This window comes from Gorilla gorilla, chromosome 23 (genome assembly GCF_029281585.2).
Source record: "Gorilla gorilla gorilla isolate KB3781 chromosome 23, NHGRI_mGorGor1-v2.1_pri, whole genome shotgun sequence".
NCBI classification, from domain to species: domain Eukaryota; kingdom Metazoa; phylum Chordata; class Mammalia; order Primates; family Hominidae; genus Gorilla; species Gorilla gorilla.
The window spans coordinates 44,225,964-44,239,091 of NC_086018.1; the positions used below are offsets into that span (position 1 = coordinate 44,225,964).

General features: G+C 47.3%; 1 protein-coding gene across 11 annotated transcripts in view; it reads left to right on the plus strand.

Annotated features, from left to right (window-relative positions):
* PPARA (peroxisome proliferator activated receptor alpha) overlaps positions 1 to 13,128 on the plus strand; it is a 93,520-nt gene that overhangs the window by 66,502 nt on the left and 13,890 nt on the right. For all 11 annotated transcript variants that reach the window (XM_031005426.3, XM_063704612.1, XM_055374351.2 and 8 more), the window contains 2 exons: positions 1,551 to 1,689; positions 3,132 to 3,334. In XM_031005426.3, coding sequence (XP_030861286.1) covers positions 1,551 to 1,689; positions 3,132 to 3,334 — 342 coding nt within the window. The remainder of the gene's footprint in view (positions 1 to 1,550; positions 1,690 to 3,131; positions 3,335 to 13,128) is intronic.

Consider the following 13,128-nt stretch of genomic DNA (forward strand, 5'->3'; position numbering starts at 1 on the left):
ACAGATGTGACCCGGGCCAGGAGTGCATGAAGGCAGGCCCTGTTGTCCTGCATGCTGCCAGCTGGACTGGTGGCCCTTCCGTGTTTGTCAGCGTGGTGATGAGGAGAGCTCCTGCAGCAGCATCCCTTTAGGGTTGCACAGACGTGCTCAAGTCTGGCGCCTTATGTACGTGATATGTGGGAGATCATCATCTGAATGTTTGGTTTGAATCAGAAATCCCTTCTCACGGTGCACGCTGCAGGTGTTCACTAACTTGGAGAATGCCACCGCCTTTCTGGCACAATGTACGATCTTGGAACACCAGCATTCTGCCCTGAGCCAGGCCTGGCCTCAGAGGCCTGGGCCACAGGGAGAACCTCACAGCCAGGACACTGTGGCACTCTGCTGTCTAGAAGCCTGTCTCCCCACCCTTCCCATTCTAACCCCATGTGTTCCCCAGCCTCCCCACTGTGCAAGCCTAGGTAAGGACATTATGAAGACGTCAGCCTGCCTCTCACATTCCCCTGCACACTGCTGTCCCTCTCCCGCGGGCCAAGCAGACCCACTGTGGCAAAAATATAGAAGAATGACTTAAAAGCAAAGAGAAAAAAGAACCCAAAGCAAAAATGAACTCCTTCGCAAGTTTTCTAACCATATACCTTTGAAAAAGCTCCTCATAAAGTGGCCTTTTCCTTAGGGCCATGATTAATTACTCATTTAGTTTTGTTTTTTATGGACTATTTAGTAACATTGTTTCTTGCTGGGTAGAGTTTAAGATGCTTTTACAAAGCAAGAAAATTGTTTACAAACAGCTGGCTTCCTTTTATTATAATTTTTGTCTTTGAGGGAGTTAATATACTCTTACAAAAATTCTTAGAAAGTCTTTAGTCACAAATATGGAAATGTCACAATGCTGGGGATAGTTACATTCATATACATTGTAACAAGGCTGAGTAACTCTTTGGAAAACTATAATTGTGTTTTCCCAAGTCAGATGAGGGCATTTTGAAATGACTTCGAATGCTGCCTCATTTTATTGTTTTTCACATTAAATGTAACGACATTTAAAGTTCTGTATTTGTCCTAATCATTCCAGACTTCTTAGAAGAACTATTTCTTTCTTTTTTCTTTTTTCTTTTTTTTTTTTTTTTTTTTTTGAGATGGAGTCTCACTCTGTCGCGCAGGCTGGAGTGCAGTGGCACAATCTCAGCTCACTGCAACCTCCGCCTCCTGGGTTCAAGTGATTCTCCTACCTCAGCCTCCTGAGTAGCTGGGACTACAGACTTACATCACCATGCCCGGCTAATTTTTGTATTTTTAGTAGAGACAGGGTTTTACCATGTTGGCTAGGCTGGTCTCGAACTCCTGACCTCAGGTGATCCACCTGCCTCGGCCTCCTAAAGTGCTGGGATTACAGGCATGATAACCATGCCTGGCCTGGAATAACTTTTCTCTAAATTTTGTTCATTTAAAAAGAAACAATAAATGAGCAACAAAAAAGGTGAGTAAAGCAAGTGCGCTGGTTTCTCAGTGGCCCAGGTCTTTAAATCCACTGTGTATTACCCTCACAGGGCTTCTTTCGGCGAACAATTCGACTCAAGCTGGTGTATGACAAGTGCGACCGCAGCTGCAAGATCCAGAAAAAGAACAGAAACAAATGCCAGTATTGTCGATTTCACAAGTGCCTTTCTGTCGGGATGTCACACAACGGTAGGTAAGGTGGTCCTGCACATTTTCCCAGTTCGTTCCTCAGTTCCCCTTCCTTGCTCCAAGGGAACAGACCAAGCTATGGATGAATGTGCTTCAACATTTCACACCCAAGTCATTTTGTAATCAGAGTGGCCAAAGAAAATATAAGTCGCCCAGGCGTGGTGGTTCACGCCTGTAATCCCAGCACTTTGGGAGGCTGAGGTGGGTGGATCACTTCAGGTCAGGAGTTTGAGACCAGCCTGACCAATATGGTGAAACCCCGTCTCTACTAAGAATACAAAAATTAGCTGGGGATGGTGGTGCATGCCTGTAGTCCCAGCTACTTGGGAGGCTGAGGCAGAAGAATTGCTTGAACCTGGGAGGCGGAGGTTGCAGTGAGCTGAGATTGCGCCACTGCACTCCAGCCTGGGCGACAGAGGGAGATGCTGTCTCAAAAAAAAAAAAAAAGAAAAAAAAAAAGAAAGAAAGAAAATAAAAGTCTCCCAGGTGCGGTGGTTCACACCTGTAATCCCAGCACTTTGGAGGCCGAGGCGGGTGGATCACTTGAGGTCAGGAGTTTGAGACCAGCCTGGCCAACATGGCAAAACCCCGTCTCTACTAAAAATACAAAAATTAGCTGGGCATGGTAGTGCACACCTGTAATCTCAGCTACTTGGGAGGATGAGACAGGAGAATAGCTTGAACCCGGGAGGCAGAGGTTGCAGTGAGCTGAGATCGCACCACTGCACTCCAGCCTGGGCGACAAAGTGCGACTCCGTCTCAAAAAAAAAGAAAAAGTCTCAAATAGCTGAGATTCAGTGGTGCATTGGACTCGCTGTTAGAAACTTCAGTGGTAAGACTTTGATACAGAATCGAAAAACCAAGTGGAAGGCACCAAAATGACAGAATGTTCACCTCGTCCATAGGAACGGTGTACCACCTCAAACATCTCACCACATTATGAATTTCCTTCTAGCCAATCATTTAATAGTTTCAGAACATGCTAATTGTGATGTGAATGTAACTAAAGTAAGTCGTTCATAAGAGTTGCATGTCTACCTTCTGGAAAAAGAAGCAGTTATTATATAAACTCATCCCGAAGCCCCGTTCACCTCCTTCACTCAAAGGTTGATGATGCACCCGATAGTGGTGTGCACCCTACTAATGAGACGAACGATGGTGTCACCTTCAGCCTGCACCTGTTAACGATGGTGTCACCTTCAGCCTGCACCTGTTAACGATGGTGTCACCTTCAGCCTGCACCTGTTTAAACATCTACAGTGTATGGAGTTTGAGTTTTTCATCTCTCCATAGTGGAAAGCCGAATAGTAATCAAGGATGGGTCTGAACTGCCTGTGAATTTTCATTCCTGGTTTAAAGTCCTGGGGGAGCCCCTCGTCCAGCCCTGTCCGCGCAGTCATGACCTCACTGCTCATGCCTGTGTTTCCCCCTCCAAACCCTAGCGATTCGTTTTGGACGAATGCCAAGATCTGAGAAAGCAAAACTGAAAGCAGAAATTCTTACCTGCGAACATGACATAGAAGATTCTGAAACTGCAGATCTCAAATCTCTGGCCAAGAGAATCTACGAGGCCTACTTGAAGAACTTCAACATGAACAAGGTCAAAGCCCGGGTCATCCTCTCAGGAAAGGCCAGTAACAATCCAGTAGGTGTTTGCGGCTGTTCTGGGTTCTCTTGGCAACATGGAACCAGTGTCGTAGAGGACGATTAAGGACACATGTGTTGAATGTTGAGAAAATTATATTTATCCCACAGTTAAGCAAAGGACAGCGAAGATGGAAACAGTTCATTCTGAGACTCTGAGCTGTAGCTTAACAACAACTCCTTTCTTCTTGCTTGGAGCCACCTCAAAGCTCTTAGCAACTAAGTTATTATACTGGCTATGTAATTAATACACTTTAAAAAAACCTTAATAGCTTACCAAGTACTAAGATGATTTCTTAGGTGCATTTTTTCTTAAATAGAGATAGGTTCTTGCTCTGTTGCCCAGGCTGGAGTGCAGTGGTGCAATCATAGCTCACTGCAGCCTTGAACTCCTAGGCTCAAGCAATCCTCCTGCCTCAGCCTCCCAAGGAGCTGGGACTACAGGCGTGCACCACCACACCTGGCTATTTTTGATGTTGTTGTTGTTTTGTTTTGTTTTTGTTTTTTGGTAGAGATGAGATGTTTCCCAGGCTGGTCTCAAACTCCTGGCCTCAAGTGATCTTCCCACCTCGGCCTCCCAAAGCACTGGCATTACAGGTGTGAGTCATGGCGCCCAGCATTAACTGGATTAAAAAAAAAAAAAAAAACTGACCAGGCAAGATGGGTCATGCCTGTAGTCCTGGCACTCTGGGGAGGCCAAGGTGGGCAGATTGCTTGAGTCCAGGAGTTTGATACCAGCCTGGCCAACATGGAGAAACCCCAACTCTACTAAAGATACAAAAATTAGCTGAGCAGGGTGGCACACACCTGTAATTCCAGCTACTCGGGTGGCTTAGGCATGAGAATTGCTTCAACCCGGGAGGCAGAGGTTACAGCGAGCTGAGATCATGCCACTGCACTCCAGCCTGGGTGACAGATCGAGACCCTATCTCAAAAAAAAAATAGAATAATAAAATAAATCCCTACTTTGAGGTGTATTAGTCTGCTATAAAGAAATCCCTGAGACTTGGTAATTTATAAAGAAAAGAGGTTTAATTGGCTCGTGGCCCACAGGCTGTACAGGAAGCTTCTGCTTCTGGGGAGGCCTCAGGGCATTTGACTCATAGCAGAAGGTGAAGTGGGAGTAGGCATCTTGCATGGCAGGAGCAAAAACAAGAGACACATACTTTTCACCCATCAGATCTTGTGAGAACTCTATCACTAGAGTAGCACCAAGAGGATGGTCCTAAACCATTCATGAAGGATCACCCCCATGATCCAGTCCCTCCCCCCAGGCCTCACCTCCACCACTGGGGATTACAGTTCACCATGAGATTTGGGTGGGGACACAGAGCCAAACCATATCATAAGGCTAGAAAAGGAAAACACTTACTTCCCACTCAAAATGTGCTCTTGGTCCTTTCTCCTAAAACTACTCCCTCCCTCTTAGACAAACATGCCTACATTCTTTTTCTGCCTTCAGTGAAAAGACAGTGACATCTTGGGGCTTAGAAAGGGCCACTTGTAAGCCGGGCGCGGTGGCTCACGCCTGTCATCCCAGCACTTTGGGAGGCCAAGGCAGGCGGATCACGAGGTCAGGAGATCGAGACCATCCTGGCTAACACGGTGAAACCTCATCTTCACTAAAAATACAAAAAATTAGCCGGGCGTGGTGGCGGGCGCCTGTAGTCTCAGCTACTCGGGAAGCTGAGGCAGGAGAATGGCATGAACCCAGGAGGCGGAGGTTGCAGTGAGCCGAGATCGTGCCACTGCACTTCCAGCCTGGGCGACAAAGCCAGCTGTGGCTGGGTGCAGTGGCTCACATCTGTAATCCCAGCACTTTGGGAGGCCGAGGTGGGTGGATCACTTGAGGTCAGGAGTTTGAGACCAGCCTGGCCAACATGGTGAAACCCCATCTCTGTTAAAACTACAAAAAATTAGCTGGGCATGGTAGCGGTTGCCTGTAATCCCAGCTACTTGGGAGGCTGAGGCAGGAGAATTGCTTGAACCTCGGAGCTGGAGGTTGCAGTGAGCTGAGATCGCACCACTGCACTCCAGCCTGGGCAACAGAGTGAGACTCTGTCTCAAAAAAAAAGAAAGGACCACTTGTTATGGAAACCCTGTGTTTTAAGGTAGCTCTGGACCTTTTCAGAGGCAGCCAAATTGCCCCTCATGGCTCGTCCCCCACGTCCCCGCCTGCCTGGCCTAAGTCCTCCTTCCCCCTCCCCAACAGTTAAATAAGCCTTTGTCTCCATTACAAAACAAATCTCAGAGCTACCTTCAAAGAAGAGCCAGCCCTCAGTTGGTGAATGAAGATACTTTGACATTTTCCTATGAGCATGGTGAAACAGGTTTAATTTGTATTAAATAGCTTGAAGCAATCCTTATTGGGAACTACAAGGTGGAATTTTAGTCACAGGAAAATAAAGCATTTCACAAGCTACTTACTTTCATGAACAAACCAAACCTCTTCTTTACTGAGTCCTTTAATTCTTCAGTGAATTCTCCCATTAAATAGGCCGAGACATTTTAGAAGTTTCCAGCAGACACCCACGCTAGGCAGCCCCAGAGGCTTGTCCCAATTAGAACTTCCCTGGATTACGAGAGTGAAAGAAAAGGTAACTTTTAGCTTCGAGTCTCTATCCTGGATATGATTAGTACAGCCCAGAATTGGGATGTCTAAAACTTTTGTTTGCCAGCTTATATTTCTCCCTTGGATTTAAGAATTGAAAGCAGGCTGGGCACAGTGGCTCACACTGTAATCCTAGCACTTTGGGAGGCTGAGGCGGGAGGATCACTTGAGGCAATCCAAGAGTTCGAGACCAGGCAACACAAGGAGACCTCGTCTCTACAAAAAGTGATTTTTTTTTTTTTAAACTAGCTGGGCATGGTGGCATGTGCCTGTGGTCCCAGGTACTTGGGAAGCTGAGATGGGAGGATGGCTTGAGCCCAGGAGTTCAAGACCAACCTGGGCAACATGGCAAGACCACATCTCTACAAAAAATAAAAACATTATCTAGCCATGGTGGCACATGCCTATAGTCCCCGCGACTTGGGAGGTTGAGGCAGAAGGATGCCTCGAGGCCAGGAGTTCAAGGCTGCAGCGAACCATGATTGTGCCACTGCACTCCAGCCTAGGCGACAAAGCGAGACTCTCTAAAAAAAATTCAAAGCAGAGTTAAGTTGTCTTTCTTCCTAACAACCTGCCCCCACCATTGGGTGCAAATGGGACTCCAGGAGTCCTCCTGCACCTCCCCTTGGAGACCACCAAGCTCTAGGAACCCCATCACCCTCAGCTGAGGGTCACATGCAGCAACTAGCAGGCAGGAATCTGTTTGCATTTTGGCCTTAAAGAAATAAATAATAGGCCAGGCGCGGTGGCTCATGCCTGTAATCCCAGCACTTTGGGAGGCTGACGCAGGTGGATCACCTCAGGTCAGGAGTTGGAGACCAGCCTGACCAATATGGTGAAACCCCGTCTCTACTAAAAATACAAAAATTAGCCAGGCATGGTCGTGGGCACCTGTAATCCCAACTACTCAGGAGGCTGAGACAGGAGAATTGCTTGAACCTGGAAGGCGGAGGTTGCAGTGAGCCGAGATCACACCACTGCACTCCAGCCTGGGTGACAGAGCGAGACTCCATCTCAAAAAAAAAGAGGGCCACGCGTGGTTGCTCATGCTTATGCCTGTAGTCCCAGCACTGTGGGAGGCAGAGGAGGGTGGATTGCCTGAGCTCAGGAGTTCGAGACCAGCCTGGGCAACATGGTAAAACGCCATCTCTACTAAAATACAAAAAATTAGCCGGGCATGGCAGTGTGCGCCTGTATTCCCATCTACTCAGGAGGCTGAGGCAGGAGAATGGCGTGAACCCGGGAGACGGAGGTTGCAGTGAGCCAAGATCGCACCAGTGCACTCCAGCCTGGGTGACAGAGCGAGACTCCATCTCAAAAAAAAAAAAAGAAAGAAATGATAGATGAATAGTTTAGGATTGGGGTTCACAATTTGGTTTTCTGTAGAAAAAGAGAACCGGGCACTCTTCCGAGAGTCAGATGCCCTCTTCCACCCACACCCACAAAGCCAGAGCACCACAGGTACCAGTTTTCAAGGCAACTTCCAACCGTCATGTGACTCTTTGTGTTTGATCACACTGTTTGCTCCAAGCCAGGGTTGCGTCCCACCCCATGTCCTTGTCTGTGCACGGGATGCTGGAGGCACGGCCCCCTCCTCCCTGCCTAGCCTGCTGACGGGCTTTCCAGAGCTGGCTCCTTCAAGTGCAGGATACCCTCTCTGCTTAGTCTGGGAAAAGGCCCCGTTGGCAGGATGCCCACCACCAGGCCACACTGCCTGAATCTATTGGCAGAGCTCTGGTTTTGTGGCCAAGGTGGGTAGTGGAAGACCATAGCCTGTGTCCCTTACACATCTCAGAAAGCAACCCCATCTGTGGGCAAGAAATCTGTTAGGGAGACCAAGCAGCGGCCTGGAAACACTCACCTTGATCTCTGCCCAGTTGCCCACATCCAGTCCCCGTTTCATCGGTTTCCAGCCTGGGTGACCTCACAGCCCCAGCCACGCCCCACAGAGCCTCACGAAGGCACACTGACCTCAGGGCCGGCGGCTGACTTCATTTCTGTTTGGGGATGAGAGGCGGCACAGTAAACTGTCCAGGCCAGTAAACTAATGGATTCATACGAACCGTAATGAACGTGGGCTGCAGCGGCTGCTGGGGTGAAAGCAACCCTGAAATGTTCAAAGCCTTGATGGGGAAGCACAGGGGATGGATAGATTTTAATTTTAAAGCAGCCCTCTGGTTTGCTATAAGTGGGGGACTGAATTTCTCTTTGCAGTGACCAATGCCTTTCTTCTGTCAAGATCAGCTCATGGCCTTCAGATCAGATGACACAAAGCCCCATGGCTGAGCTGGAACAGGCTAGAATGCTGGGGGGCCTGAAACCGGTGGGGGAGTTGTGGGAGGCCTAGAATCAGCCAAGAGGCTTGAGTCGGGGTTGGAACCGGCCAGGGTGCACGGAGGAGGCTGTGGGGGCAGGGGGAGGCCGCTACATGGAGCCGCATAGATGCCATTGCTTGAGGAAAGGTGGGCTTTAGCTGAGGGAAGGAGTGAGGGGTGGATGGAGAATGTCTGTGTCCATCTGGACACTGGGACTGTTTGAGCCCCTGAGATTTCAGAACCATGGGCCAGAAAATGGTCAGGGCCCTTGGTGATGGGGAAGGGCGCCTCTGGGGAACTCACTGCCCCTTGATTTGAGGGTAACAGGGATGGAAGCAGAGTCAGGGGGCTGAGGGAGGCAATAAAAATGGGTGCTTTTCAACAGTGTCTAAAAAGATAAGATGTTGACCTGTCAGGGGTTGAGAATGTTGTCAGAAGACTTTGGAGGAAGCAACAGAAAATGAGACTGAGGGGCTTGGGCAGAGTCAGTGCCTTCTGTGTGATGCACACTCATGCACAAATGCACACACACACCCACACTCACACATCCGTGCACACACGGGTACACACACATACACGTGCACCCACATGCATGCTTACACACATGCACCCACACTCACACATCCATGCATGCATGTGTACACAAACACACCCACACATACACATGCACCCACACGTGTACACAGATGCACCTCCACCCCCATACATGCACATGGACACACACATGCACCCACACGCACACAAGCATCCATGCTCACACGGGTACACACTCACACATCCATGCATGCACGTGTACACACACACCCACACATACACGTGCACCCACACATGCACACAGACGCATCTCCACCCCCACACATGCACACACACACATGCACCCACACATGGATACACGCACACTCACATGTGTACCCACACCTGTGTACACACACACACATGCATGCTCACACACATGCACCCAGGCACACACAAATCCACATTCACCCATACACTCACACACATGCATACGCACACACAAACACATGCTTTCACACAGATGCATACACACACGCACTTACAAACTGCACATATGTGCATATACATGCTCACATGCATGTATATGCACACACACGCACCCTCACCTTATGCACACATGTACCCACACACGTACCCACACATATACAAGCATGCACACATATATATACACATGCTCACACACATAACCACACTCACATGTGTACACATATGCTCACACACACACATGTGCACACACATGCTCACACACACACACACACACACACATACTTACTGTTGCTCAGGCTTAGCTGCTTTGGGCTTAAGAAGCAAATTGCACCTTCCAAAAAATGAGTGTGGTGTTCAGTTAAACAACCAAATAATTCTTTAGCACTGAATATGTGGACTTTAGAAATTCAAAGTATAAGGTGATAATAACATTGTCCTGCTACTTTCTAATCTAACAAACATATCAGAACTGACACTCAGTTCAAACGAAGAAAGTAGGAATTGGGCGTGCCATGTGTTTATTTCAAAGATTCTCCTATGGCTCCAAATTGTTGGGGATTATCTTTAAAGTCTTTGAATAGCTTCAGTTATGGAAAATTTTACCCTCTGAGAATAGAACTGAATTTTAGACAAACCATGAGTCCATTGTAGCTAGACTGGCATGCAAGTTGGGATTAAACAGAGTAAAATGTCTTGTTTGAAAAAATAAGAAAGGCCGGCTTGGGCAGCATAGTGAGACCCTCCTCTATGAAAAGTTAGCCGGGCATGGTGGTGTGCGCCTGTGGTTCCAGCCACTCAGGAGGCCGAGGCAGGAGGATGGCGGTCAGGACTGCAGTGGACTGTGATTGCGCCACTGTACTCCAGCCTGGGTGACAGAGCAAGACCCCGTCTCAAAAAAAGAAAATAGAAAAAAGAAAAAAAAAAGTTGAGCAAGGTGACTAATTTGTGACATGCAGCTGAACATGGTTTTTAAGATCAGTTTTGAAAGAGGAATTCCAACATTATTCTTAACATTTCAGAAGCTTGGGCATAAGGGTGACCTCCAGGGTGCCGTGTTATAACAGGACTGCTCCTTTCAACAGCTATGACCTTATACCATGTCTTGGGGTGTTGCCTGCCGTGTGACAGTCCAATATTATACCTACTACTTAAGTTGTCTTTAGATTAAAAAATGTGCTTCATATTTTATGCCATTTCTACAAATGTAAAACATAACCAAGAGAGCTTATTAAATAATTTCATCCAAAGCAGTTCTACCAGTGCTTCACATTTATTTTTTATTTATTTATTTATTTTTGAGACTGAGTCTCACTCTCTTGCCCAGGCTGGAGTGCAGTGGCGCAATCTCGGCTCACTGCAACCTCCCCCTCCTGGATTCAAGCGATTCTCCTGCCTCAGCCTCCTAAGTAGCTGGGATTACAGGTGCCAGCCACCACATCCGACTAATTTTTGTATTTTTAGTAGACATGGGCTTTTGCCACGTTGGCCAGGCTGGTCTCGAAATCCTGACCTCAAGTCATCCACCTACCTCGGCCTCCCAAAGTGCTGGCATTGCAGGCATGAGCTACTGCGCCTGGTCCACATTTAATTTTTTGCAAAAAGATGACAGCTGCTAACAGAGATGAATTCTCATGAGTGATATCATTGAGCTTCGTAGGCCACATGAGTGTGTGCCGGGACCAGTGTGGCAGCAAGCGGGGCGTTCTGCTCTCGGCATGGAGTGATTGGGGAAAATCTAGGCAGCTTCCTGCCTCACGCTGTTTAAAACCTTTATAATGTGCTTTATTTCATTTATTTGAAATGACTGCCTGTCATGTCAGATATATTCATAGTCAAGCTTGAGTATAAAAGGCATATTCCAAAGTTAAATATAAGCTGCTGCATAGATTTTTTTGTAAAATGATCTCACCAAGAATGTTTATCCATAAAGTTTAGCGAATTTGCAAGTGTGTTTTTCAACAGCATTTCTCTTTAGCTTTAATAAACATTGGTTTCTTCATGGTACCACTCATTTTGAATTCAGTGGTCTCCAGTTTTCCCTGTTAAATGAGGCCCACTTTCTAAAACCAAAGTGATAATTTTATAAAAATGAAATGAGATATTTGTTACCACGTAAGTCCTCATTTATGAGAGTACATCCCCCATAGAACTAGTCCACGGTGGGCCTCAGGGGCATGCAAGCTGTTTAACGATGCCCCAAGCCTAGAAAGGCCCAGGCTTGGGTGTTCATGCTCCGCTGTTGCCTTCTTGAAATTCATAATCATCTTTGAACAAGGGGTCCCGCAGTGTGTGGTGGCTCACGCCTGTAATCCCAACACTCAGGGAGGCTGAAGCGGGTGGATCACCTGAGGTCAGGAGTTTGAGACCAGCCTGGCCAACATGGTGAAACCCCATCTCTACTAAAAATACAGAAATTAACCAGGCGTGGTGGTGGGTGCCTGTAATCCCAGCTACTCAGGAGGCTGAGGCAGGAGAATCACTCAAACCTGGGAGGTGGAGGTTGCAGTGAGTCGAGATCACACCACTGCACTCCAGCCTGGGCAACAGAGCGAGACTCCGTCTCAAAAAAGAAAAACCAAGGGGTCCCACATTTGCATTTTTGCTCTGGGTGCTGCAAATTATGTAGCCAGGCCTGCATTTGTCCTAGGAGATGCTCTACCAAAAAACAATAAATAACACCAAGCATTCTGTAATCAAACACTGTAGGAACCCCTGCTTATCCTAGCCTCATTCTCATTCTGGAAGACTGCACATTTATCATGTTAAAGACTCAGCTAGGGAGGCCCAACTTCATTTAACTCAGTATTTCTTATTTTTTTTAAATAGAACTCATTTTTTAAAAAAATTATTGGCTGGGCGTGGTGGCTCACGCCTGTAATCCCAGCACTTTGGGAGGCTGAGGTGGGCGGATCACGAGGTCAGGAGATCGAGACCATCCTGGCTAACACGGTGAAACCCCGTCTCTACTAAAAATACAAAAAAAAATGAGCTGGGCATGGTGGCGGGCGCCTGTAGTCCCAGCTACTGGGGAGGCTGAGGCAGGAGAATGGCATGAACCTGGGAGGCAGAGCTTGCAGTGAGCCAAGATCACGCCACTGCACTCCAGCCTGGGCAACAGAGTGAGACTCCATCTCAAAAACAAAAAAAAATTATTTAACACCTTTATTTCTGCTGAATGTACTTTAGAAAGATTGAGTGATTTGAATAAAGTGACGGTGGCCTAACAGTCTATTTTCTGGAATTGAGGGAATACTGCCATCGATCCTTGAAAAATATTTATTTAGTTCCTCCTAGAGGCCGGGCACAGTGGCTCACGCATGTAATCCTGGCCTGCACTTTGGAAGGCTGAGGCGGACAGATTGCCTGAGCTCAGGAGTTCAAGACCAGCCTGGGTAACAAGGTGAAACCCATCTCTACTAAAAAACAAAAAATTAGCTGGGCGTGGTGGTGTGTGCTTGTAATCCCAGCTACTCGGGAGGCTGAGGCAGGAGAATTGCTTGAACCCAGGAGGCGGAGGCAGAGGTTGCAATGAGCTGGGATTGCACCACTGCACTCCAGCCTGGGCAACAGAGCAAGACTCCGTCTCAAAAAAAAAAAAAATTATCTAGCCCCTCCTAGAAATGTTAATTCCTTAAATCTGAGCTTCAGCTTTCTGTGAAGCAGAATTATCTCCAAACTTTAACAAACAATGGTCAGAACTGTTTTTAAGGTCTTGGAGAGAGATCATTTTCAGTCTTCATTAATCAGACTTGAGATTATTTAGAAACTTGGCTCTGAATATTGTATTCAGAATGTTTTCACTCATTTGTGAGTAATTTTTTAAATATCCCCTTTCCTCAGATGCAGAATCAGGGTTTTTTGTCCAGC